This window comes from Nannobrachium achirus (assembly GCF_963921795.1).
Source record: "Nannobrachium achirus genome assembly, chromosome: 2".
Lineage (NCBI taxonomy): Eukaryota > Metazoa > Chordata > Actinopteri > Myctophiformes > Myctophidae > Nannobrachium > Nannobrachium achirus.
In genome coordinates this window covers 70,043,867-70,071,561 of record NC_137811.1, presented here as the reverse complement: position 1 = coordinate 70,071,561, position 27,695 = coordinate 70,043,867, and the positions used below count along the sequence as shown (strand labels likewise).

At 43.0% G+C, this 27,695-nt stretch overlaps 1 protein-coding gene across 1 annotated transcript in view; it reads left to right on the top strand.

Annotated features, from left to right (window-relative positions):
* The window catches only part of LOC308309114 (copine-4-like), a gene marked incomplete at both ends in the record, with an annotated part of 292,243 nt that overhangs the window by 106,282 nt on the left and 158,266 nt on the right, over positions 1 to 27,695 (top strand). Inside the window, 3 exons of the mRNA XM_080754587.1 lie at positions 18,686 to 18,757; positions 20,185 to 20,259; positions 21,701 to 21,784. Of these exons, the coding sequence (XP_080610713.1) occupies positions 18,686 to 18,757; positions 20,185 to 20,259; positions 21,701 to 21,784 (231 nt within the window). The remainder of the gene's footprint in view (positions 1 to 18,685; positions 18,758 to 20,184; positions 20,260 to 21,700; positions 21,785 to 27,695) is intronic.

Below are 27,695 nucleotides of genomic sequence, written 5' to 3'. Positions count from 1 at the left end.
GCACGCACGCACGCACGCACGCACGCACGCACGCACGCACGCACGCACACACACACACACACACACACACACACACACACACACACACACACACACACACACACACACACACACACACACACACACACACACCTGTGCCTAACCATTCTGCATTAGAGGTGGGATTTATGGCTATTTGAAGTGAGACAGTACCATCGATCATAAAATGTGTGTGTAAATTAAGCTACCTTGACTGTTGTTATTCATAAAACACCTAAAAAAAACAAGCAGGCAACAATGAACTCGCTCCTCCACTTGTTCTCTCTCTCTCACTCACTCACTGTACTCAGTCAGTACTCAGTGGAGTAGCAAGGAGATGTTGAATTGGGGGGAGGGGGTCTCCCCCCCAAATGAACGGCTCTCTACTGCGCGAACCGGATCCCAACGTTCACTTCAAAGAGCCGTTCAAAAGATTTGATTCGTTCGCGAACGTCCCAGCTCTATTCTGCATCTAGCCTAAGGACCAGATCATGGGAAAACCCTACTCACGTCAGGGTGGGGGGTCCCCAGTTCAAATATGATTCTTTTTGGTTTCAGTGATATTTGGACTTACCCTCTACGGTAGTTCATCATGAAAATGTTACTTTGCATGTATGTTTTAGAGGCAGAAGAATAATTTGCATACAACTTGCAATGTTGATTGAACTATTAAAAAAGCATGTTTCAATGTTTAAAAAATCCGATCTGACAGATCTTTAGATATTGGTCCAAAGTTCATGTAAAAAAAGTTCCGTGCACATGACGCGAAAGTTCCGGAATAAAAGCGGGTTTAAGTGTTTTACGAACTGCTCCAAAAGGCGGAAAATCGAAGGGCGGAGCTTACTTAACAAAGACACAGATGTCTTCAGCTTGAGTCAAGGCACGCGTGTAAGCAAGTTGCATGTCTTCAAACCAAACGAGGCATGACTTATGCCCCTTTAAAGTTTGAGTTTTCAAACGCTTCGTATAGCGCCCCCCTTTGGCCAATTGGAGTAAGATTGCTTTCAGTGATATTTGGACTAATCCTCTACATATTTGCCAAATGCCATGAACGTGTCACTTTGCATGTATGATTTAGAGGCAGAAGAATAATTTGCATATAACTGCAACATTGAGTGAATTATTAAAAAATAATGTTTCGCTTTAAAGAAAATCCGCCTGAGTTTTCAGACCGTATTGGTCCAAAGTTCATGTAAAAAAAGTTTCGCGCACATTACGCGAAAATCCCAGGAGGAGATACATTTTTACTGTTTTTCATATAATTCAAAATTGTGGGAGAAGTAAAGGTCAGAGGTCAAAAGTCAGAGCGTAAAAGTTGTTCGGCATGAGGAGACGCATAAGTGTATACAGGTTCCATTGCTGTACCTGAAACAGGGCATGAGCTACACCAGTTCAAAGTTTGCACTTTCGAAGGCTTCCTACAGCGCCACCCTTTGGCCGATTGTTGCGAGCTTCGCGTTTTAGCCGTTTGGCATGGTCCTCTGCCATACTGCCATGAACGTGTCACTTTGCAGTATGATTTAGAGGCAGAAGAATAATTTGCATGAAACTGCATTATACGGTTAATTATTAAAAAATAATGTTTCGCTTTAAAGAAAATCCGGCTAACTTTTCAGACCGTATTGGTCCAAAGTTCATTTAAAAAAAGTTTCGCGCACGTTACGCGAAAATCCCAGGAGGAGATACATTTTTACTGTTTTTCATAGAATTCAAAATTGTGGGAGAGGTAAAGGTCAGAGGTCAAAAGTCAGAGCGTAAAAGTTGTTCGGCATGAGGAGACGCATAAGTGTATACAGGTTTCATTGCTGTACCTGAAACAGGGCATGAGCTACACCAGTTCAAAGTTTGCACTTTCGAAGGCTTCCTACAGCGCCACCCTTTGGCCGATTGTTGCGAGCTTCGCGTTTTAGCCGTTTGGCATAGTCCTCTGCCATACTGCCGAGTTTCGTAAAAAGCGACTGCACGGTCTAGCCGCTAGAGCAAAAGTGGCGGAAGAATAATAATAATAAATATAGCTGCAAGCAGCGATAAAGTGGCCAAGGCAAAAGCATCAAGGGAAAGCAAAGAAGACATCAAAGAGAAACTAGAAGCAGTGTTCTTCCGAACAGGTCAGGTGTTTTTTTTGGCCCACTGGTGACTCTATAACAGGCCAATGTGAGAAGGGTGGCATCTGTTCCTTGGCCTAGTGGGAATGTGTGTGCAAAATCTCACACACATAGCAGGCTGCGTTTGAGACAATTTGTTCAAAAAGGAGCAATCCTGCAAACCTTGGAATTCAATTTTAGCCAATTAGATAGAATATGATATCGGACAAATCCGTCATGATCACATCACTGTAGAGATACTGTGTACTGATTTGTGTGATTTTCTGTCTATAGCTGCAGAGCGAGATGAACAAATCTCAGTGAGAGTTGCAAGGGCCCCATAGCCTAGTGCAGTGTTTGTTATTTTTGCCTTTTTCTTGAGTTTTGCCTTTTGTTCCCGTTCCCGAGTTCTTCATTTTTAGATTTTTGGCAAAGTTTATTTTTGCCATTTTTGAATTTTGGGTTTCACTGTACAACTGCATGGTGGGGGCTGGATAAATAAAAATCTTAACGAGACACAAATTGCTTATTATAAGCAGACATGGCAACCCAGAACCCAACTACTGACACTTTAATGCAAGGACAACAGGAAATCAAATGATGTTTTTCAGGACAGCTTTTTCAGCCCCCGCCTTTTTCAGGATATGAACAGGATAACAGGGGCGGTGCCAGGAATAACATGAATATATAGAGATAAATAGTAATACTGAATAAAAGTACGAAGGTATTGGCATCAACTTGAATTTTTTTGAAAATAGCAGATCTACAAGCTCACAATGCAATGCAACGCATGAGCATTTACTGGAGTAGCCTAGAAGTAAGACTATACAAGTGAAGTATAAAATACCTCAAAATTATACTAAGGATAGTATTTGAGTAAATGTACTCAGTTACTTTTACACCCCTGGCATTGTAGACCCAGATGCTTGTGAAACATGATAAAGAAATAGTCATGCAATAGTATGAATTTCAGTTTATTTACACAAAGGATTTGCAATTGCAAAATATTTGGCAGCATTATTTTCTGTAAGTGGCTAGCAGAGTCAGACTTAACTAAACTTAAATTGTTTTTATTGAAAAACGTTGAGGGGAAGGCGGCTGGGGGTCAAAACTTGGAACTTTAGGCGCTCACATGGGGCTGCCGTCCTGTGGGCAGAGCAGACTATGGATTCCAATTGGGGGGTGTTGGAACCCAGCCAGCCTAGGTGGGGGAGGGAGAGAGAAATGAGGTGAGCTTCAGAATAATTACAGTTGAGCCACAAGTTAGAGAAGAGGTGTTCAATCTGCCCGTTCCACACAATTCAGAATAATGAACCCACTTACACTGCCGTTCTTTGGCTTCAATGAAGCAATCTGGGAGCTGGTACTGATTGTCAGCTGATTGTCAGATGGGCTTCAGGTGTGAGGCTGAGCTTCCCCTGCATGGTTTGAAACAATAAACGAATAAATGAATGCACTCAAACATCATTACTTTATAAAGAAACTCAAAGTCATTACTTCAAAATCAAATCAAACTAGGAATGAGTGTCACTGCGGCTGCTTTTTCCTACCCATAACCATAGGTCAGACAGGATTGTGTCAGTCTTTCTGCAGGCTCGCCATCTTTCAGATTCAGTTCTAGGCAATAAACCTGGCCTGGATCAAAGAAAAAGGCCAAATGAATAGAAAAACAACAAATTCAAATAATCTGCTGCACTACAGGCTTGAAACAAAATAATTCCATTAATCTCCCCAACTAGGCATTGGCATTAAACTCAAAATACATCAATTCAATAATCAACGTTGCAGCTAACATACAAGCATTACATTCCAAAAGAAATCGTTTAACATTTAGATACCAAAACCAAAAACAACATAACATTTCAGAGCACATGGTCAGCTTACCAAGTGACACATTGTTCCCCAATCATACACAGCCAGTGTATCGAGTGGATCAGGTAGGTATGTTCAGGTGAGGTAAATCTAAAAGACAAATTATAGTATGGGTAAGTATAATGAATGAAACTGTTAGAAATTGGAATAGTTGTTGGAATAATGAACAGTGTACAGACCTGCAGCTGCTGCATAATGTAGCAGTGAGTAGCAGCAACCACCAGCACCATGCGGCTTCAAACAATCTGAGAGGGGGGGAGTGGCCTCAACTTAACCACTATTTATACCCTTGCTTAAGAAGGTTGCCATGTTTGGTCGGGTTGCCATGTTCAGTTGCAGTACCAGGGTTTTCACGGCAAAATGTTGTAAAATGTATTTTAAATGCATGAGGTAAGGCTTGAACAGGGGACTTCTGGAATGATAGACAAAGGCCTTACCATGTGAGCTATGCACAGCTCTGCACAGTGAGAAAATATTACTTTAAATGTTTGTTTTAGAAGCAGAAGAATAATTTGCATAAAACTTGCAATGTTGATAGAATTATTAAAAAAGCATGTTTCAATTTTTAAAAAATCCGATCTGACAGATCTTTAGATATTGGTCCAAAGTTCATGTAAAAAAAGTTCTGTGCACGTGACGCGAAAGTTCCGGAATAAAAGATGGTTTAAGTGTTTTACGAACTGCTCCAAAAGGCGGAAAATCGAAGGGCGGAGCTTACTTAACAAAGACACAGATGTCTTCAGCTTGAGTCAAGGCACGCGTGTAAGCAAGTTGCATGTCTTCAAACAAAACGAGGCATGACTTATGCCCCTTTAAAGTTTGAGTTTTCAAACGCTTCGTATAGCGCCCCCCTTTGGCCAATTGGAGTAAGATTGCTTTCAGTGATATTTGGACTAACCCTCGACATATTTGCCAAATGCCATGAACGTGTCACTTTGCATGTATGATTTAGAGGCAGAAGAATAATTTGCATAAAACTGCAACATTGAGTGAGTTATTAAAAAATAATGTTTCGCTTTAAAGAAAATCCGGCCGCTGTGCGATGACCGTGTTGGTCCAAAGTTCATGTAAAAAAAGTTTTGCGCACGTTACGCGAAAATCCCAGGAGGAGATAGATTTTGACTGTTTTTCATATAATTCAAAATTGTGGGAGAGGTAAAGGTCAGAGGTCAAAAGTCAGAGCGTAAAAGTTGTTCGGCATGAGGAGACGCATACGTGTATACAGGTTTCATTGCTGTACCTGAAACAGGGCATGAGCTACACCAGTTCAAAGTTTGCACTTTCGAAGGCTTCCTACAGCGCCACCCTTTGGCCGATTGTTGCGAGCTTCGCGTTTTAGCCGTTTGGCATAGTCCTCTGCCATACTGCCATGAACGTGTCACTTTGCATGTATGATTTAGAGGCAGAAGAATAATTTGCATGAAACTGCATTATACGGTTAATTATTAAAAAATAATGTTTCGCTTTAAAGAAAATCCGGCTAACTTTTCAGACCGTATTGGTCCAAAGTTCATGTAAAAAAAGTTTCGCGCACGTTACGCGAAAATCCCAGGAGGAGATACATTTTGACTGTTTTTCATATAATTCAAAATTGTGGGAGAGGTAAAGGTCAGAGGTCAAAAGTCAGAGCGTAAAAGTTGTTCGGCATGAGGAGACGCATAAGTGTATACAGGTTTCATTGCTGTACCTGAAACAGGGCATGAGCTACACCAGTTCAAAGTTTGCACTTTCCAAGGCTTCCTACAGCGCCACCCTTTGGCCGATTGTTGCGAGCTTCGCGTTTTAGCCGTTTGGCATAGGCCTCTGCCATACTGCCGAGTTTCGTAAAAAGCGACTGCACGGTCTAGCCGCTAGAGCAAAAGTGGCGGAATAATAATAATAATAATAATAATAGTGATGAAGTCCAATAACAATGAGTGGCCAAGGCATTGCCACTTCGTGGCCTTGGCCACTAATAATAGTGCTGAAGTCCAATAACAATGAGTGGCCAAGGCTTTTGCCACTTCGTGGCCTTGGCCACTAATAATAGTGCTGAAGTCCAATAACAATGAGTGGCCAAGGCTTTTGCCACTTCGTGGCCTTGGCCACTAATAATAGTGCTGAAGTCCAATATCAATGAGTGGCCATTTGCCACTTCGTGGCCTTGGCCACTAATAATAGTGCTGAAGTCCAATAACAATGAGTGGCCAAGGCTTTTGCCACTTCGTGGCCTTGGCCACTAATGATGAAGTCCAATAACAATGAGTGGCCTTTTGCCACTTCGTGGCCTTGGCCACTAATAATAGTGCTGAAGTCCAATAACAATGAGTGGCCAAGGCTTTTGCCACTTCGTGGCCTTGGCCACTAATTAGACGTTTGCCCGGGACCCAAACTAGTGAAAATAGCAGATCTACAAGCTCACAACGGGTGCAAATCGAAGCTTCTAGATTGTCTATTTCCCTACTTCTTAAACCTTTGTTTGCTGATTTATGGAATTTCTTTGATTTATCTTTGATTTCTTCATGAAAAATAATAATTGTCTCCACCAGCCGAAGGCCTGGGGGAGAGTATGTTTTCACCCCTGTCCGTTCGTCCGTGCATCCGTGTGCGTGCGTCCGTGTGTCCTCCAGTTTGTTACCAGCTAATCTCCGGCACTGTTGGCTCGGTCGCTGCCAAACTGAGCACACACACTCTCTGGATGCCAATTCAGAACCTCTGCCCCAAATTTTTCACATGGGCCTGTTCTAGCGCCACCAGGAGGCCAATTTGTGCAAAACTACCTTTTGGCCAGTACTCCTACAGATTTTGTCCAAAAATCACGCAAATCGGTAGACAGTATCTCTACAGTCATGTGATCGACATGGATCTGTCTGATTGTTCATATTCCATCCTGATTGGCTGAGATTGGCTTTCAAAGTTTGTAAGATTGGTCAGTTTTGAAAAAAATGCCTCAAATCACGAACACAGCGTGCAATTTTTGTGAAATTGTGCACGCACATTCCCACTAGGCAGAGGAAGAAATGCCACTTCAAACTTTTCAAATCAGCCTCATGGTGGCGCTATAACAGGCTGCCTGGCCTGGTGGAGACCTGTGCTCGGAAGAGCACTGCTTCTAGTTTGGGAATGTTTTTTGACCCACTAAAACGTGTCCCACAAATGTGTCCCGACCCAATGTTTGAGAAACGGTGTCCTTAGATGTTGAGGCTTGCCTCGCCGCGTCGGGATGTTCAACACCAAAAAGCGTAGCTTCAAAGTTGAGAAAACCTCAGCTTTAATGCTTTTGTGCAAGAGCAGCAAGCCAATCTGAGCGAGCTGTGCAATGGAGCAGGCAAATACACCCATCAACAAAGGAAGAAAGTTTTAAACTAAAAGTTATATGTGGGAATTATTCAAGATTGAGCAACTACATATTTGATGACTAAAATGTACAGTAAAACTGCCAGAAACAAGCATCAAATGTGCTCGCGTTGATCCCTCGGACCACCGGGACTGTCCCTGTTTGTGGACAGTGGTGGAAAAAGTACTCACATATTTTACTTAAATAAAAGTATCAATACTGCAATGTAGAAATACTCGGAATTCAAAATTTTCTTGAGTAAAAGTATGAAAGTGTTGGCATCAAAATGTATTTAAAGTATACCAAAAGTAAAAGTACAAAATGTTTGAAAATAGCAGATCTACTGTACAAGCTCACAACGCGTCGCGATGGAGAAAAATGGGCGCAAATAGGGCCTCTAGTCTCTAAAGTATAGCCTGACAGTGCATCGCGGGTTCGAGTCTCGCTCCCGATGTCTCTGTTTCTCTCTGTTTCCTGTCCATCTCCACTATAAATAAAGGCAGAAAATCTCCCCCAAAAAAATATCAAACAAAGAAAGTGCTAAACTCTTCCATGGCCCGTGGAGCAGGTCCTCCTCAGGGTCATTAGCTCGTGGGGGCTGTGTACTGTGCACATGGTAATGTTCCACTTGGCCGTCCAGGGAAATCAACAGTTACACGCAGCGGCCAATTACGTTTCCTCCCGCCGTCTGGTCTTTGTTGAGATCGAATCACGCGTCATCCACAAATAAGTGCTCCTGTGGGAACACAGCATCGGCCCCCGAGTTCAAGCACTCTCTGATAAAGACTGCATGCCGACAGACATGATGCATAGATGAATGCAGAACGAACAGCAATGTAATCTGAGGGTCACCTTTCTCCAGACTTGTGCTTATACGCATAACTTAATTTGCTTCACAAATATACCCGAGGCTATACTGGAATTTTATTTTTGATCTAATCCAATAATCAATCATAGCATTAGGTCTGGTCTTTTTCAGTTTCATTAAGAGAGGCATTAATATTATATATTTCAGAAATGTCAAATAAAAAAATCATGTTGGGATACGAAATTGATCCATGAAAGAGAACTCATACATACACGATACATGCTAAACAGGTCAAATGTTAGGTGATATAAATAGACAAAATTGGAACTGGAACAGTATGGTTGTGGACTTGCTTTGGCTACACATTGGGGCCTTTTCCACCGGCAAAGAACCGGTTCTAGTTCTTCCTCCCACCTATGGGATGAACCATAGGTGAGCTTTTTCGGCACTGGTTCTGGAACCGGTTCTTTGCCGGTGTAAAAGGCCCCTTTGTGTGGTGTTGGAGGCGAGTGGATGCAATAATGCCACGACATGGGAATATCCAGTCAGGACGTTTAGTGGCAGAACGGTATAATAAGGTGAACGGCAGGTATCACAGCACATATCCATAAGTTGGCAGACTTGGCACTATAATAACATACAGATAGGCTGTATCAATAACACACTCCTACACTAATAGGCTACAGTCTATTTGTGGCTTTCGGACCGCGGTCACTGGCACACACAGAGGATTATTATTATTAAATTAAATAATATATATAACCAGTAACACTCCCTAATTATATCGCTTATCTCCCTAATCGGGAGATAAGCGACCGGCAGGGCGCATACACAAACTTTAAAAGGCAATGGTAGGCAATCAGGAGGGAAAATGGGAAATGGGACAGATCCATGTTGATGACATGACTTTAGAGATACTGTGTACCGCTTTGCGTGATTTTAGGGCAAAACCTGTAGGAGCAGTGTCCAAAAATGTGTTTTGCTAAAATCAGGCCTGATTGTGGCGCTAAATGGGACAGATGCATGTTGATGACATGACTGTAGAGATACTGTGTACCGCTTTGCGTGATTTTAGGCCAAAATCTGTAGGAGCAGTGTCCAAAAAGGTGTTTTGCTAAAAATCTGCCTGATGGTGCCGCTAGAGGAGGGCCATGTGAGAAATCAGGGGCGGAGGTTGTGATTTGCCATCCAAGGAGTGTGTGTGCAAAGTTTGGCATCGATAGGGCCAACGGTGGCAGAGATAAGAGTAGGGCAAAAGTGTGACGTGACGTGATGGACAGTCACAGACGGGGTCCGCTCACTATCCCGACGGGCCGCTGTTCCGACTAGCGTCGGCAGGTTAGTTACTGAGGTACGGTTACTGAGGTTAAGTTTAGGGTTGGGGTAGAGTTAGGGTTAGTTTTAGTGTCGGAATACCGGCCCGTCGGCACACTGATGCGGACCCGTCACAGACAGACTGGCAGCCGGTGGAGGTTTTGTTTACTAAAGACCTGGATACTGAACGGGAGTGGCGGTGTGTAACCATACTGAACAAACACTATGCTGTAGCAATGATTACTCAATATAGAGCTTTACTTCCACCTCCTTTAAGCTCTTCCAAGCGTCTCTCAGCAGCCGCTGCCAGCAGGACGTTTCTTGAAAACCCATCTGGTGGAAACACACTTTTGACCTGCATCAAAAACGTCATTACTGTGCCAATTCTTCCTTTTTTGCATGAGTAAATACTTTGGTTATAAGTAGATGTACATCAGCATCCCTGTTTTCCTTAACCCATTCAGGCCGGGAACACATTTTAGTGTAGTACAGTACGTACAGTATGTAGCCTAGCAACATATTTGTTTTAGTAATTTTTGAATAATATTTGAAACTTAGGTCAGGCCTAAATGGGTTTGTATACCATGCCGACTGGAGTCTTGTATGGCTTGTATATCTGCTATTTTCACTACTTCTTGAACATTGTTTTTATTTATTTATGGAAATTATGAAATAATTTATCAAATAATGTAATTTAATTGATGAAAAGTTGTGGGTTTTTTCTTTTTTTCTTTTTTTAAATCTTTTGAAATAATACTAATGTAGGAAACGATAAAAAAGGGCATACTTCACGACCCATAAAAATATATCTGACCCACTGTTTGGGAAACAAGTGATTTACACAAAAACACTCCCTGATGAGAGTGCTGTCAAAAGAATCTTTGAAGCCATCATACTGTAGCTGCAGCGTCACTTGGAGGCAACCCTATAGGCACCCAAAACCAAACCAAACAAACGTGGAATACTTCCAAAGCTCTCAACAGACATGAATCAGCTAAATGTGGTGAGCCAGCTTTGAAAGCCTCTTATCAAGTCACAGACGAGGCTTTCACAGCAAATCTGTGAAAGCGTGTCTCTCTCTCTCTCTCTCTCTCTCTCTCTCTCTCTCTTTATCTAAAGGGTTCCTTGGCCTTCAATAGTTTGAAGCTACCTGCTGCATTATTGTTTATGACAATGCAGCCTTTCTCCCTTTTTCTGTCTCTCTTTTTGCATCATATTTTACTGTTTGCCAGTGACGTGAGTTCAGCAAAAGCTATGGCAACATGACTGGTGTCATGTTAAAAATTTTCAGTCTATTAGACGTCTAATATACATCTAAAGCATGTAATATACGTATAGATTTGAAAGTTTTTTAGACATCTAAGCTAAGACTAGATGTTGATTAGACTATACTAGACCTTACCCGTTCGAAGATATGTGCTCCAAAATATGTGCAGAGTGTGGGTTGTGGGGAAAGTTACTGTAACTGGTGCGTGCGTGAGAATATGTGGGAGCATCATAATGTAAGGCATAATGTATGCGCTGGCTCCACATAGTTTTTTCATACCCGTTGGAAGATGAGACACACATCAAACGCACCTGGTGAAAGCAAGAGAGAAGAGAGAGAGAGAGAAGAGAGAGAGAGAGAGAGAGAGAGAGAGAGAGAGAGAGAGAGAGAGAGAGAGAATGCACATTCCTAAATGTGAGAGAGAGGGGTGTGTGTGTGGGGCTCCAATCCCATGGCCTGGAGGAACGGACCGTAACACTGACGACAGGCTAAGAAAACGCTAATAAACAGCTTTAATTTGGGAGAAATGAAATTCGGGCTCCGTCACCGTTGGTATAATGCTAATGGCCAATACCATGTGAACTTTGGGATCAGTTGCTGAAGCGAGTGAATAGATAAACGTAGATAAGCGTGAGCGTTAGAGCGTGAGAGCGTGAGTGTGTGAGTGAGTGAGTTCGCTGGTTTATCTGATAGATATAGACCGTATATATTTTAGACGTCTAATAGACGTATATATTATAGACCGTCTATATGTAGCTGTTGAAATAACGTCTAATCAACGTCGTCTAGTCTAAGCTTAGACGTCTAAAAAACGTTCAAATCTATACCTCTATTAGACCAATTTTAGCTAGACGTCTAATAGACGACTATTGCTCAGTGGGTGGATAGTATTATTTTACCCGCAGGCACAAGTGAACAACTGACTGCCACACTTGAAAAAAATTGACGCTGCTGCTAATTAACAATAATACATTACACCTGTGATGACCTACTGAACCGGGGAATAAACCACAAGTGTTGTGGCGAATATAATACCTTGTGAAAGCGATAATTGTGTTCTAATTTGCATTGTAGTTAGTTTAATTAAGTAATTTAATAACAGAATAATCAACGCAGATAGTCATAGTGACATTCGGGAATTTATTTTAAGAAGTACATTTATTTTTTCCCCCCCCTTGTAGCCAAGATATGGCAGCTGCCATACCTTGGCATACCCAATTGACGCCTCTGCTGTTTGCCTACGTCCTGATCCTCTGCAAGGAAGATCAAAGAAGGAATGGACACCGACGTCATTTTAGCCTCCATGGCCAACCGCCATGACACTCTCGGTGGCAAAACTGGCACCGGAGGTTCGGTGAATAACATTGGAGTATATGAGCGCCGGCTGGGGCAGCTCATGAACAAAAAATAATTCTGAATGATAGAGACCTTTATAAAACACTCAGCTCAGGAATATAAAAGAAAACATGACACACATTGTTTTGTGCTGTGTTGCTTTTCGGTGAGTACACTGTATAACATTATAGAGGCATCTAAAGAGAACAATTTACGTTTCTGAACTAGATAGTATCGCGAGACTCTCCACCATTCCCTGTCTGGAATCCAAATCTCGCGATAGCTCCGAGACAGAAACAGCCGCCGCCGCTGTTTAGCTGCCTCAATAACATTATGTACCGTGCACATCGAAAAGCAAGTGATTGTAAAAATACCTGTGATATGTCTTCTTTTATATTCCTGGAGCGATTATACAACAAAGGTCTCAATTGTTCAGAATTATTTTTTGTTCATGAGCTGTCCCAGCCGAAGCTCGAGACGCCAATGTTATTCATCGAGCTTCCGTTGCAACTTCCGCCACCCAAAAGTGTCATGGCGCATGGACCGTGGTGTGGGCGTGACTTATAGTGTCTTCTCCTTCTTTGAGGCTTCCTGATCCTCTGTGTTGGCCACATAGAGCCGAGCACCATGTCACCATGTCAGCATGTCTTACAAAGAGTACAGCTCCACCCTGACCATAGTGACCAACCAGTAAGACTCCCTAAACGGGAGATATGTTGTCTGCAAAAAGCAACCTCATGGTGGCGCTAGAAGAGGGGCATGTGAGAAATCAGGGGTGGAGATTGTGGTTTGCCAGCTAAGGAGTGTGTGTGTAAAGTTTGGCATGGATAGGGGCAACGGTGCCGGAGATAACAGTAATGCCAAAAGTGTGACGTGAGGTTTTGATAGTAACTGCGACATGACGGTCTCAATAACCGGTCACGTGCACACATAGACATCAAAGGGGGCTTGAGCCCATGCCCTTTTACCCATCTGTAAAAAGTGCCCTCTCCAGACCATGAATGCAGTTTTCACTATGGTGAAAGAAATGCAAATGCCCTCTTTCCATACCATACCATTCAAGAGAATTGCTTTGTCTAAACTCTGCTGAACTTGAATGCAGCATCTAGTGTTGAAAGAATTGCCCTCTCTGTGTAGAAAAACAAGATGTAGTACACCACATCTCCAGTATTCACTTGATTACGCTTAGTTCAGTACCGGAAATAGCTGACTGCGACGCATTGTGAGCTTGGAGGTCTGCCATTTTCAATATTTTCACCAAAGGCCCCTTTAGAAATTTCAGCCCCTGCCTCTCTAACATATTCTGCACGTCCCTACCAATAACTATCTCTAAAGTCAGAGGAGGGGATAAAGAGATTATGTTAAGAAACTGGAAGATTATATTTGCATTTAAGTATTTGAACAGGCATGTCTGGAAGAGATTTAAGCGTATTAATTAACATTAATTAAAGAGTGCAGCAGATGGCTTTTGACAGTCGTGAGAGTTGGATTGAGAAATCATTCTCAGGTTGATGAGTCATTTGCTAAGTTGGGAAGGATAAGTAGGAGCCCAGACAATACTGCAGCAGTTGAAATGACAGGAGATAAGTATATATTTATAGCTATATTGTTTGTTTGTGTCTTTCCAGTAGCCTGTTGCTCTGCTGAATCCCACTGTTCATTAGTTGACTGGGCCATGGTACCATGGCCAAGGTAGCCTGGCATGGCCAGACTAATATCACTCAGAGAGCAATTCTTTTTCGCAATGGCAGATTCGTCTGGTTTCCAGGCTAGCCCCAAAGCTCTACTAGGTTGGCTTCTTTCCCCTCAACACCACATTTATTTGCCGAAAATAGCTCTACAAGTTTACAGCAAGCTTTTGCTATGTTTCATCAAATCACGTGGTTAAAGTTTTCTGCCATGTCTCTGATCTCTTCATTATAACTGCATTGAAACGTGTAAAAGGAAGGGGGCTTCTAGACCCCTGGGGAACTATAGGGTTTAAGCTCCCCCTATCTGTATTCAACATGACCATCTGAGCAGCCCTCAGCTGGATGAAGCTCAAAATGAAACCTAACCCTTTCAACAGCCGTTTTTTTAAAAAAGGTCAACCTCATGTATTTGTTGCAAAATAACATTACATAACAAAACATTGCATTTCTTTTTTCTTTTTCTTTAGCTGTGAATGAGCCTCTGCTAGGCCTTACAGTCCCTCGACGGATGCATGAGCAAACTGTTTAGGGAAGCTTCAGAGGAACGTTGGGTTCTGGGGACGTGTTTTCTGTGACATGTTTTTCAGTCTGACTCTTCATCTGGGGACACGCTGTCTGTGACTGTATAAGCCCCCGATGTTCAGTCTGACTCTTCTCATCGGGGTACATGCGTGGCTTTCTTTGTTTCTGATGCCGACACACTATAGTGAACTCATAGTCAGTTTGAATTTTGTATTTCTTGCACCACACTGAGGTAGCTGTAACAAACCAAAAACACAAATGTCTCTGACAATGTTTTAGTTTAGCGAGAAAGGAGAAAGTAAGCCAAAAGTTTCTGGGGACACTGTTGTTAACAAGCAAGACAAACATTGATTTCTGCTCTCCATTTGGCGGATGGTATTTTTTTTTAATGGCTCTCCTGTTGCCTTGTGTAAGCATGTTCTGCTTAAATATTATCGTCACTGTGTCAGGCGGAAACCTTGTGTCTTCATATTTTCACCCCATAAATGCCATATTTTTTGTGTGTATGATAGTGTAACACAAAAGTCGTATCGTGGCACAATGTGAGCTTGTAGAGCAGCTTTTCTTGCTACGTTTTTAAAGAATATTATTTTAAAGGTCTGTTTCTATGGGCTGTATCATTATTTACTGGAACAGTGTTTCTTTGTTCAATTTCCTGAAAAGTTAATGCTTCAGAACACACAAGGCTTCTGCCCGCCAGCAGTGGTGGAAAAAAGTACTCAAATGTTTTACTTAGTTGTGTTTTCAAAATAGTTTATCAGCTTTGGTGTGACCGTATACCCGTAGAGTTTGGTTTGCTGCCAGTTGTGGCAAAAAAAGAAAAGAAAAAAAAAAGAAAGAAAGAAAGAAAAAAAATCCCTATTCCCATTTAAATGCACTGGCAGAATCTGCTCTCATAGGTACCCTGTTCATTACATTCACCCATTCACACACCAACCTGCTCATGAGGAGCAACAGACCATATTCACCGGGAGGCCATGCTTGAATTTTGCATTGAAAAACCGTTGCAACGGAGGGGCATTTAATTAACTTATTGGCAAGATGGTGTGAATATGGTCTATTAGGGGTTCAGCGTATTGCTCAAGGACATTTTGACAGTAACTCTGGAGGAGCCCGGGATCGAACTGGGAACCAACCTGCTTCCGGTTGCCAAGCGGCCACTCTACCCCTGAGCCACGGATGAAACAAACATTCACTTTGTATTTACTGTTACTGCACACACTTTTCTCTGCTTTCGCAATGAACCAGTGATTCGGTCTCACAGGGACCGTCACCAGGAGTGAAGCACCGGTGACATGTGATGTGTCCCTTTTAAACACCACCAAACAGAGGTGACATGTGATGTGTCCCTTTTAAACACCACCAAACGGAGGTGATTGGGTAACTGTGGTTGACAATAGTTGTAATAGAAATCCAACATTCTGTTTCACTTTCAAAAAGCTGAAAGTCTCTGCCGAAGTCCAAACTTCCATGATTATCGAGAGTCCATGATTATCTTAAATTTGGTAAGACCAATTCAAATCTCCACCAAAGCATATTCCAGTAGAAAACCCCAAATGTTCTGACTTTGAAGGTCAGATAATTGGAGGTCTCTCTTACTTCAGTCGGGAGACTGTTCCATTGATGGGAGGCTCTAACAGAGAGGACTGTTTTACCAAACGCACTCTGTCTGAATGGTACCTCACAGTCCCCTCTGTAGTTGCCCTTGTTGTTCTGCCCACCTCTTTAACTTCGTTTTATAATCTGCTTCAATGGTGGTGCAAGCCCATTGAGAACCTTAAAAACGAGCCAAAATCCGCAAAATGCCTAAAGCTGTCAAAGTTAAACAAATTGAATTTTTGTACTATATGGCAATGGTGGTAACAGTTGGGCTAGAAAGTCAGACTAACGCAACGTTGAAGTAATGAGATGTCGGAGCTAACCAGGGGTGGAGTTAGCTGGTTTTGTCAGAAGCGTGTTTAATGCTTTTCATTGGTTTTAACAAACACACAGATGATGAAAAAATTCAAACCAAGTTTGAAGTGAGTGGTGGTGCGTGTGTGTGTGTTTGTGTGTGTGTGTGTGTGTGTGTGTGTGTGTGTGTGTGTGTGTGTGTGTGTGTGTGTGTGTGTGTGTGTGTGTGTGTGTGTGTGTGTGTGTGTGTGTGTGTGTGTGTGTGTGTGTGTGCGTGCGTGCGTGCGTGCGTGTGTGTGTGTGTGTGTGTGTGTGACGCAACAGCGCTGCTTGGTCACCAGCGGTATTGCAGCTCATGATACGGAGGGACATAGGGACATAGGGACATAGGGACGCGAGTTTAGAAACTCTAGGCTTGCTAAGGGAAACCACGCCCCGCACTCATTTTTGAAGCTTTTGATTGGCTGAACCGGCGCTAGGGAGCGCTCCTTTTTGGTCGCTTGGACCGCACGGAGGTGCGTTTATCGTGGGCTTGCCCGGCCTGGGCATAAATATAACGATTGCATTCACCACGGCTTCGTAACTCGCGCGGCGCTCCGCCGCCCGCGCGGCCCTGGCCCGCTCTTCGCGGCCACTCGCGCCTGCGGCGCTCGGGGGCGAAGAGCAGGACCAAGGTCCGCTGGCCTTCGCGCCGCTTGCAATGTCGTGGACAATAACTGAAAACGAGCGCTCCTTCCCTTAGCAAGCCTAGAGTTTCTAAACTCGCCATAGGGACATAGGGACATAGGGACATATTAGGGACATAGGAACATAGGAACGGACAAAGTCACTCTGAGGAGCGGCTGACCACCGCTCAAAAAGAAGAACAAAATCAAAAACCTAAAAAATGGAGCTGGTTTCTACGGCCTCTTTTCCAGTAGACTGTTGAAGATATTGTCTGGTTTTAGCCCCAGGCTGGATTGAAGAGTCCAGGTTTAAACAATATTGGTTCTGTGAACCATGTCTCAGTTGGAGCAGGCAGTAACATAGCTTTTTGCTGACATACTCTTACTCCTCATGAAAGCGCATTTCCTATTATATGTGTTCCCTGAACATGCAATGCTCAAAGCCCCATTGTGTACACTCCATGTAGTGGCCCACTGCTCTCAAGGTTCGAATAATATACCAGTACGACTCCCTAATCGGGAGATAGGCGACCTCCAGGTCGCATACACAAACTTTAGAAGGCAATCATAGCCAATCAGGAGGGAATATGGGAAATGGGACAGATCCAAGTTGATGACATGACTTTGGAGATACTTGTGTACCCCTTTGGGTGATTTGGGGGCAAAATCTGTGGGAGCAGTGTCCAAAAATGTTTTTTTGGACTCATGTTGGCACTAGAAGAGGGCCAAGTGAGAAATCAGGGCTGGAGGTTGTGGTTGACGTGGCGTGACAGACTGACTGACTTTGACTGACTGACTGACTGACTGACTGACTGACTGACAGGCAGACAGCCGGTGGAGCTTTCGATAGTAACTGATAGTAACTGCGACCTGACGGTTGCAATCACGACAGTACGACGCAAGCACACACGCACGCACGCACGCACGCACGCACGCACGCACACACACACACACACACACACACACTTTTGTTATAGTTTTATTTATGTATTGTGACTATTTTGATCTTTTTACTTTCACTTTCATTGTTACATTGTTAAGGAGGCTCCAGTACATTCACTGCCTCCAACGTTGCCACAGTGAAAGAGCAACCGTCAAGCCCTCAGATCCATTTCACTCAGACAAGAGTTTGATCTCATCTTCAATGCTGAAGCTCGTTACTGTACATGCAACGCATTCAGGGATCCCTTTGTGAGCAGTTGGGGAGAACAAAAGCCCTTTTGTTATGTTTGATTAACATCTCTGTTCTAAAACAACAAGAGTTCATGTTTCACACTGATTAAGCACTTTCAATCTGGCGTCTCTATTTTGTGTCATTATAGGCCAACATTTTTCCAAAACATTTGACTAGAATGTCTCAAAATGCCCAAAAATAAATCAAAAATGCACTATTGCGACCTTGTAGATTGCCAGAATGTGGTAGGAGTTTTGGGGATAAATTGAACTAAACAAAACGTAAATTTTCCCGTTAATGTTCTCAGGATTTAAATCTAAAAACCTAAAAGTTGATGTAGCACAATTATTCACATTATCAATTAAAGTTGATACAAAAGCAATGTCTGAAAAGCGTTATGTCTGAAAATTACAAGTGGAGATAGATATTAAATCCCCTTGATATACAGTACTATGAAGGGACATACAGTACACTACCGCACTGTTTTTCCTTGTTTCATCTTTTGATTGACATGCATTAATGTATAATTATGTTATGCTCTGTTGATGAATTGAACATTGTATATAGGACCACAATGGAAACAAGTCTGCCTTTTTTTGTGTTACTGTTTAGCCCAAGTGTTACTGTATTTCTGCGATGTTTACATCTACAGTATGCCTAATAAAGCATTGAATCAATCAATATTAATAAGTAATGTAATGCTTATCTTTTGTCTGTTTTCTTCAGATTATCTCCCAGAGGAAGTTATCCAAAGCACTGCTCAGACCAGGAGGCACTGTGGGAAAAACTATCATCACGGTATGTCTACATGTGTCTGTCTGTCTGTCTGTCTGTCTGTCTGTCTGTCTGTCTGGCTGTCTGTCTGGCTGTCTGTCTGGCTGTCTGTCTGTCTGTCTGTCTGTCTGTCTTTCTGCCTCAGGGGCTCTCAAAGTGGGGTCCTTGAATGCATTCCAGGGGGTCCCCAGCAAGTTAATACTTAATAGCGTCACAATCTGTTTTAGCCACTTTTAACCCTATAACCAATCTACAAGCTCACAAGGCGTTGCGATTTGAAAGATTTAGAAAAATAATTTTAAACAATTTGAGACTTCTCTTCTGGGGGTCCCCGGACAAAGAACTTTTCAAATGGAGGTTCCTTGACATGAAAAAGTACTGACCTATCAGTTTAGCACCTTCTGCGTTAAACTTTTATCAGTTGAAGTGAGTTGAGTAGAACTGAATCTTAAATACTTTGTATACTAGTTGGCTTTTCTTTGAACATGCAGTGGGTCTGCTGTTATAAAGGGCACATTAAAGATTAAGAACAAAACCACATTTACATAAAAATACAATAGCAACAGTAAAACAGAGCACTAGGTCACCCGATGGTGAGGACTAAAGGTGATGCAAGAGAAACTTTTTGGTTAAAACAAAAAAGTTTTTTTTTTGTTAAGATTTTAAATCTCCATGTTCTAAAACTATATATTACAAATCAGGAGAAATGACCTCACATAGACAAGATCATTTCTGTATCAGCTTCAATATTGTAGTGTTCCAATTCCAATTGTGTATTTGAATTTTCTTTGTTTCATCATGTCCAATTTCACCTGTATTTGGATTTGACTCTTGGTACAGTATATTGGTATCCTGACCGGAAAAAAATATTTTCAGATTACTATAGCTGGAGAGATGGAGAGACCAGCTGTTATTGAACAATCTATAGCAATGATAACTATCATAACACAGAACTATTTAACACTTATTTTACAACACTTTATAACACTTATACAACATATCACGTACAGCACCTTTAAGCCTATAGGCATACATAAAATGACACATGCTGGTGTAGCTGGCTTCAAAAGGTGACTTCCTTACTATTACTAATATATTTTATGGCAACATGAGTAAACCATTTTCTATAGATGCTTGTTCTTTGCCAAGGGGACATTGCTCTGTACTATTGCCCTGAGGGCAGTATGTGAAAGTGATGAATTATGGGCAGCAATCATCTAACATTGTCTGTCTCTCTCTCTCTCTCTCTGTGTGTGTGTGTGTGTGTGTGTGTGTGTTTGTGTGTGTGTGTGTGTGTGTGTGTGTGTGTGTGTGTGTGTGTGTGTGTGTGTGTGTGTGTGTGTGTGTGTGTGTGTGTGTGTGTGTGTGTGTGTGTGTGTGCGTGCGTGCGTGTGTGCGTGTGTGCGTGCGTGCGTGTGCGCACGTGCGTGTGTGCGCGCGCGCACATGCAGATTTCAGCAGAGGAACTGACAGGAAATGATGACTACATCGAGCTGTCCTTCAGTGCCAGAAAACTGGATGACAAGGTAAACGGAGAGAGAGAGAGAGAGAGAGAGAGAGAGAGACTGTGTGTGTGTGCGTGCGTGCGTGCGTGCGTGCGTGCGTGCGTGCGTGCGTGCGTGCGTGCGTGCGTGCGTGCGTACGTGCGTGCATGCATGCGTGCGCGCAAGACACTGACTCAAGTAACAGATAGTCCAATGTGTTTCAGCCAAGTTTGGAATGAGTTTTTGGGGCTCAGCAGCAGAGATGGTTCAATTAAACTACAAGTCTCTATATCTCTTTCCTTCGATAGGATTCTCTGTAAAGCACAACTCTGCAAAGTTTGTCCATGAATGGAACCCTTTCATCAATTACTTTCACTCCTGAAAAAACCCTGGACCCATGCCTCTCCTCCTTCCTGTGTTACACTTTGGTTATCCTTATTACTGTTCTTTTACTCATTCACATTATCTCTAATTATGATTTTTCATTTCATGCATACAGTACATAAGCACCATCATCTTTAACACATTTGAAATATGATTGGCAGTCAATTACACTGGTTTTCCCTGTGAAGGCTGAACCAAACCAACACTTGGAGACAGAATGGTGAAAGCCTTAAATGGGCATTTATTCAATATCGGCACAGAGGGAATGGAGGAGAGTGCTCATAAATAAATGAATAACCAAGCATTGGTTTGTGCGTTTAATTTCCATGGACCGTTTCCATTCCATTTCAGAAGGGTCCTAGGTTTGCCTATAACAGAGAAACCCCCATTAGCCAGTCGCATTAAACACCAAGAGAGAACAGAGGTAGATTGTCGCTTACCGCCCGAGCACACATCCTGTAAACGTGGAGAGCCAGTGAACACTGAGGCAGAGACAGCCCTATCCTCTAACATCGGGCTCCCAGCTGCGCTCAAATCAGGTTGATTGAGCAGGTAGATTGGCAGGTATAGCGTCCCTCGATGACGTGTCCCAGACTGGAGAATGTTTTTCTGGGCTGTGCTCTACCTCTGTCCCACTGTCTCTCTCCATCAGGGGCTTAACTGACAGGCGGTTGCCTAGCGACACTTCACAAAATACAGAGATTGAGGAAAAACTAAAGTTATTATTGTAAATTATTGTAAATATGTACTCATGTATACATAAAGATACATAAAGTGGTTCCTGTGTAGATAAGCCGTAAAGCTTACTAGGATCTCCTTTTAGTTGACCTTGTACCAGTGATTTGTGCTGTCATGAAACTTTTTGCTATTGCAATCTGCTATTAAACCCTTCAATCAATCAATCAATCAATGTACCTTTGTACCTATTCCATAACATGGAGTAACTGAATGAAGTATTATAATCTCTCTCTCTGTGTGTGTGTGTGTGTGTGTGTGTGTGTGTGTGTGTGTGTGTGTGTGTGTGTGTGTGTGTGTGTGTGTGTGTGTGTGTGTGTGTGTGTGTGTGTGTGTGCGTGCGCGTGTGTGTGTGCGCATTCAGGACTTCTTCACCAAGTCAGATCCGTTCCTAGAGATCCACAGAATCAACGACGACGCAACACTGACGCTGGTATACAGAACAGAGGTACACACACACACACGCACGCACACACACACACACACACACGCACACACATACACGCGCGCGCACACACACACACACACATACACGCACGCAAAAACACATCCGTTTTCTAGACCTATGAGTAGAAGAGCTTCACAACTATTGGAAAACATTGTGGCTTTATGTCTCACTATGTATTCATGAAGCAGTTCATCTGTTGTGCCGGAAATATGGAAAAACAGCATAAAGTTCTCATAGAGGCCAAACATAATCACCACAAAGTACTAAATGACAGTCGCCATAACCTCCTTAGTGCACCGATAACTATTATTATTTGTTTCATGGCGAGATACGGTGTGGGACACTTAAGAAGCACTGACAGTAATGGACACTTTATTTGTTTTTACCTCTGAATTGTTGATGCTACTTGTCAAAACCCTCTTATCTGTTCAGTCAGTAAATTGTTCACTTGCACACACACACACACACACACACACACACACACACACACACACACACACACACACACACACACACACACCAAACGCGCTGCCAGTCAATGAGGCTCTTTTGGCACTTGTCGCAAGCAAGCAAGCTGTCAATAAGAGGTCTAAAGTGGTTGGTTTGTCACGAATAGCCTTGGTGGTGCCAGTGCTTACAAGCCTTTTTGTCCTTGCATTAAGCCAGCACTAGTCTGCCAATAGTAATGGCTCAATAAGAGGCCTAAAGAGGGTTGTTTTGTCACAAATAGCAATTGGTCAATAGGAGGGCTAAAGAGCTGGGTGTGTCCTTGCATGTGTGAAAGACGGTGAATGCCTTATACGCTACCTGCCAGTAGCCCAAAGATGTATCTTTGTGTGCTTTCTCCGTTAAATAATCAAAGTCGACGGAGCTGCAACTGAAAGTTTTTGTAATTCATATGATGAGGCACACGCTATATTTAGAGCCATACCGGCTGTTAGGCGGAAGCTTTTGGAAGATGTGGGAAGCGGCACATCTGTCTCCAGAGACTAAAAGCTGTGGTCTCCTCCCTGCTGGACGTGCCTGGAAAGAGGCATCCTTATGTACTGTATACTGGGGAGGCACACTGTATCAGGGACATGCTGGGCCCCTGATTCAGCCCGGGAAAAAGAGTTGGAGAGGCCCTCATTGCTTGCTATAGAGAGAGATCTCAGCGCTGCTGCTTCTCAAAGATTTGCCATTTCAGATCATGACAAGTGACAAGCCAGTGGGCCAATTACTGTACATGAGTTATATTTTGTCGTTGTCGGGTGGAAACCTTGTATGTCCAAAATTCATCATTTTAAAAATGATTTAAACTAGTGAAAACAGCCGATCTACAAGCACACAACGCCTCGCACCGCGAGGCGTTGTGTGCTTGTAGATCTGCTGTTTTCACTACTTTTGTGCAACAACCTTGCATGATGAAGCAGGGCTTTGTTTTGCGAAAAAACAAACATTTGAAACTTGGAGAGGTTTCTGCCCGACAGTGACGATTTACTTTGTTGGCCGCCCAGCCCCCAAAATGGAACGAAGGCCGACATTTTATTTTAAATATGTTCCTAATGGCCAGCCTGGACCGGCCGGAAATTAACCGGACGTTCAGGAGTTGTCCCGCTTTTCCCAATGGCCAGCACGTCCCTGCCCTCTATACTGTAGATGCTGAACCACCTCAACTATCTCCTCTCTACACAAATGAGCAGCTGCTCTACTCCCAGCAGTGTTGCCATGTCTACTTGTTACAAGCGACTTTGGGCTTGTTTTTTTCTGCAAAGTTGCTTATAAGGGGACTTGTTTCTATAAGTGTATGGTTGCTTTTTTGGGATTGTGTCCTAAATGTTGTTTAAACCAGTGGTTCTCAAACATTTTTATGTCAAGGAACCCCAAAATGATTGTATGTTGACTACCGACCCCCTCCTCCCCCATTATCTAAAAATATTTTGTGCCAGGGACCCCCATAATAGATTTGTGTTCAAAAAATATTCAGAATGTTTTCACAATTTTGTTTAAAAAAACTGGCAGACCTACAAACTCACAACGCATCGTGAAGCGTTGTGAGCTTGCCGATCAGCTATTTTCAAATAGCTAATACATAGAGGTTTAAAGTGCTCATGTGGCCTATTGCAGTTGCTTCTTTTGTGCTTGTCTTCATAGACCTGGTTGCTTATTTCTCTTTTGAAATCTGGCAACAGTGACTCCGAGTCTCTCCCGGATGACTGAGCTTCTTACCCTATTCCTAAGGGACATATACTGGCCCTCTTGAGAAAACCCATTTTCTACCTACGATCTCGTTCTTTCAGTCATGACCCATATTTCATGAGCACAGGACATGCCCTGGAGTATAGGAATACAAACTAACAGGTAGATTGAGAGCTTTGCCTCCAGTTTTAAATTAACTGAATATTCAGAACTCCTAGCAGGGATAAACATGTCAAAATGGTGCTGTAATTGTCAAACAAAGGCAGAACTGTGAAACCAATGAACTTAATTGAGCTGAATCAATCTCTTGCAACATATATATTTGTATATGTTTCAACCTATAATGTCCACACAGAGTTGGAAAACAAATCTTTCTCAGTATAAATATCATGTAAGCTGTAAGGCATGAGTCCTGGGGCTACAAATCCCATGTATGGCCCTTAGTTCACTTTTTACAGCGTGGCTCTGGGCAGGAGGCTAGCAGTCTATGGCCACATTCTCATAATATAATTGGGTTTAGTCGTGCGAATGGGAGGGGTGAAGTTGCCACATTCTTGCATATTTAATTGATACGTTTGCGCTCACACACATTGTCATCCGAAACAAGGAATCGCTGAGTCCACGTCTGTCCACGGGACATGTATGTATCCAAGCTGCATAATAATGCCTCCTCCATCTCCCTGTGTTATAATTCTTCAAGTTCAACTCACAATGTAACCGCAGGACCCCTGCGCCGCGTTAACCTATTTACCGGTATCTGCGGTCGATGGTCATAAACGGGCGATCAAAAAATAAAACCAGCGGCGGCGGGAGGGACTCGCAAAATCTACCAGCAATAAACCAGACAGCAAATAGCAAGATATGAATATCTACGAAGAGGACAACGTCAACGTCTCTCTCTCTCTCTGCCCCTCGGCTTGCCCTCCGCTGGCTCCCTCTCTGCGCTCCGCGCGTAAACGTCTCCATTTGGACATGATTTGGCACAGAGAGCAAGAGAGAGAGCGCGCGCGCGCGAGCAAGGGCGAGAGACGCACACATCGGCCTATATTATATATATGATATACAAGTGACTCCAGTGGCACTTTCCTTTCATCTAACTGTGAGCAACTCCTCACAAATAATACACTATGTGCGATCGAGGGAGCGGTGATCAGAAATTAAATCAATGAGGGGAGGAGGCGGCCAGAATGGTCAGAAATCTAATGAGAGTGGACGGTCTGGAGGGGGATTTAACCATAAATAACTATGGATTTAACCCGCACATGGCTCTATATAGCCTACCACAATGTTTCATTGCCTGTATTTGAGACGGATGGATTTACACCAACAGTGAAGCGTTTGCTGTAGCGAATCGAAACCACCGTTCTTTTGTGGATTTGCATTTGTTTCTTTGATTCGAAAAAAAATGCCCAAACGTTGTGTATTTTCCGACAATACGTTAGAGGATTCGTTTTAATCGCAATAAAACGTGCCTGTGTGAATGCCGCCTATGAGAGGGTCTGTCTGTGTGTCTGGAGCTAATCTCGCAAAAATGATTGAAGTATAACATATGTTTCATACTTTTTTGAAGTATTATTCATATTTTTTTAAATATAATAATAGAAGTCAATAGAGCTTGGATCTGGACTGACATTGATCAGTGGTTTTTAACCCTTTTTATATCAAGGTCCACTATTATTATTCGGTCTTTGAACCACGGACCACCATTTGATGAGATGTAGCCTCTCAGACCCAAGCCTTAGAATCTAAGGCTTGGGTCTGAGAATATTTTGTTATCGTTGGATAGGATGTTGTCCACAATTCCATGCTGTATTGGTGTTGCACCATATGAGAGATAACCTTGATCAAAATAACAATTATTTAATTAGGTTAATGCAGATGTTTAACAATAATTTAACTTAACGAGCATAACAATCCATGTGGTTTCAATTTACACTCTCAAGAGTTAGGTAAAGCTCTATTAAAGGACAACTTCATTTTTTTACAACAAGGGTTCATATTTTAGATTGTAATTAAATAATATAAAAGATGAGTGTTTAGATTTCATTTACTTCTTTCTATTGTTTTAGAGATTCTTATTTCAGTGGTTTCAGATTCTTATTTACAGTGGTTGGGGGCATGTGTACAAGTGGCTAAATATGTCATTTTACACAGAATAAGCCCATTCCCAAGATACAATGCAACCTTTCATGGTTGGATCATGTTACTTATGGGGGCTAGTAGTGTTATTTAGCCACTTGTACGCATGCCCCCATGCGTACGCATGCCCCACATTTTAGCACGGTAAACGCGATAAAACAATAGAATGAAGCAAATTAAAAAAATTTAACGCTCACTTTTTCTTTTCTCTAATTACAATCTAAAATATGAACCCTTGTTGTAAAAAAACAAAGTTGTCGTTTAAGGGACCATTTGGTTAATACAATTCTCCATCATTCAGTTACCCGGACCACTGGTTGAAAATCACTGATGTCACAGTCTGCTCACATGAAGTCTGTGGCTCCACATTGGAGACACGCGGCTCCCATGTGCATTCTGAGATCAATGTTTACATGGTCATGCAAACCTAATGCTTCTTTTACAGCATAAGATATCTGGCTGGTCCTGGGACTATTTGACTTTGACAATTTGTCTAATGTTACGAGAGACAGCCGCTGATACGAACGACCTACGGCCTGGTCGCGACCTAGGCCACGACCTGGAGGTCGTAGGTCCCGGTTCTGGAGGTCGTAGTTCGCGGTACATACTTGTTAGGTCGCGGCCGGTCTAGTTTCGCGACCCCCGGCCGTGGTTGCGCCACCTCGGTCGTCCCCGGGCCGTTGTTGCGCGATCGGGCCGTTGTTCAGCGACCTGGGAAGTCCGCGGTCGTATTTAAAAGGTCTTTTTGCAGAATATTCTAGAGCAGCAGCGCTATTCAACCTTTTGAAGCTTGTGATTGGCTGAACCGGAGGTAGGAAGCGCTCCATTGTGGTCACTTGGACCGCGCGAGGTGCACCAAAACCTATCCTTAACCCTAACCCCAACTCTAACCCTAACCTTAACCCTAACCCCAACTCTAACCCTAACCCTAACCCTAACCCTAACCCTAACCCTAACCCTAACCTGCCGACACTGAGTAGCTAACCTGCCGACGCTGTTGAAAACGAGCGCTCCTTCCCTTAGCAAGCGTAGAGTTTCTAAACTCGCGTCCCTTCCCTTAGCAAGCGTAGAGTTTCGATCGCGGCGCTCCTTCCCTTAGCAAGCGTAGAGTTTCTAAACTCGCGTCCCTTCCCTTAGCAAGCGTAGAGTTTCGATCGCGGACTTCCCAGGTCGCTGAATTACGACCGAGATCGCGCAAAACCTCCAGAACCGGGACCTACGACCTCCAAGTCGTGGCCTAAGTCGCGACCAGGCCGTAGGTCGTTTGTATCAGCGGCTCTTGCTGAATGTTACTGCGATCACATAGGTTGATGTTGCTGTGCTGTGAGTGACTGCACAGTATTATGTAGGGGTGTAACGATGTAGTAACTGAATCGAAAAATCTAATCGTTTTGCAATGCAAATAATTGATTGTATGGAAAATAAGTATTTGTGCCTTGTTGCGACCGTAGGTCGCATTTACTATCAAACCCTGCACAAAGTGTAAGTCCGTCAGTCAGTCTGTCTGTCACACCTCACACGTCACACTCTTGCCCTGCTCATATCTCCGCAACCGTTGCCCCGATCCATGCCAAATTTTGCACACACACTCCTT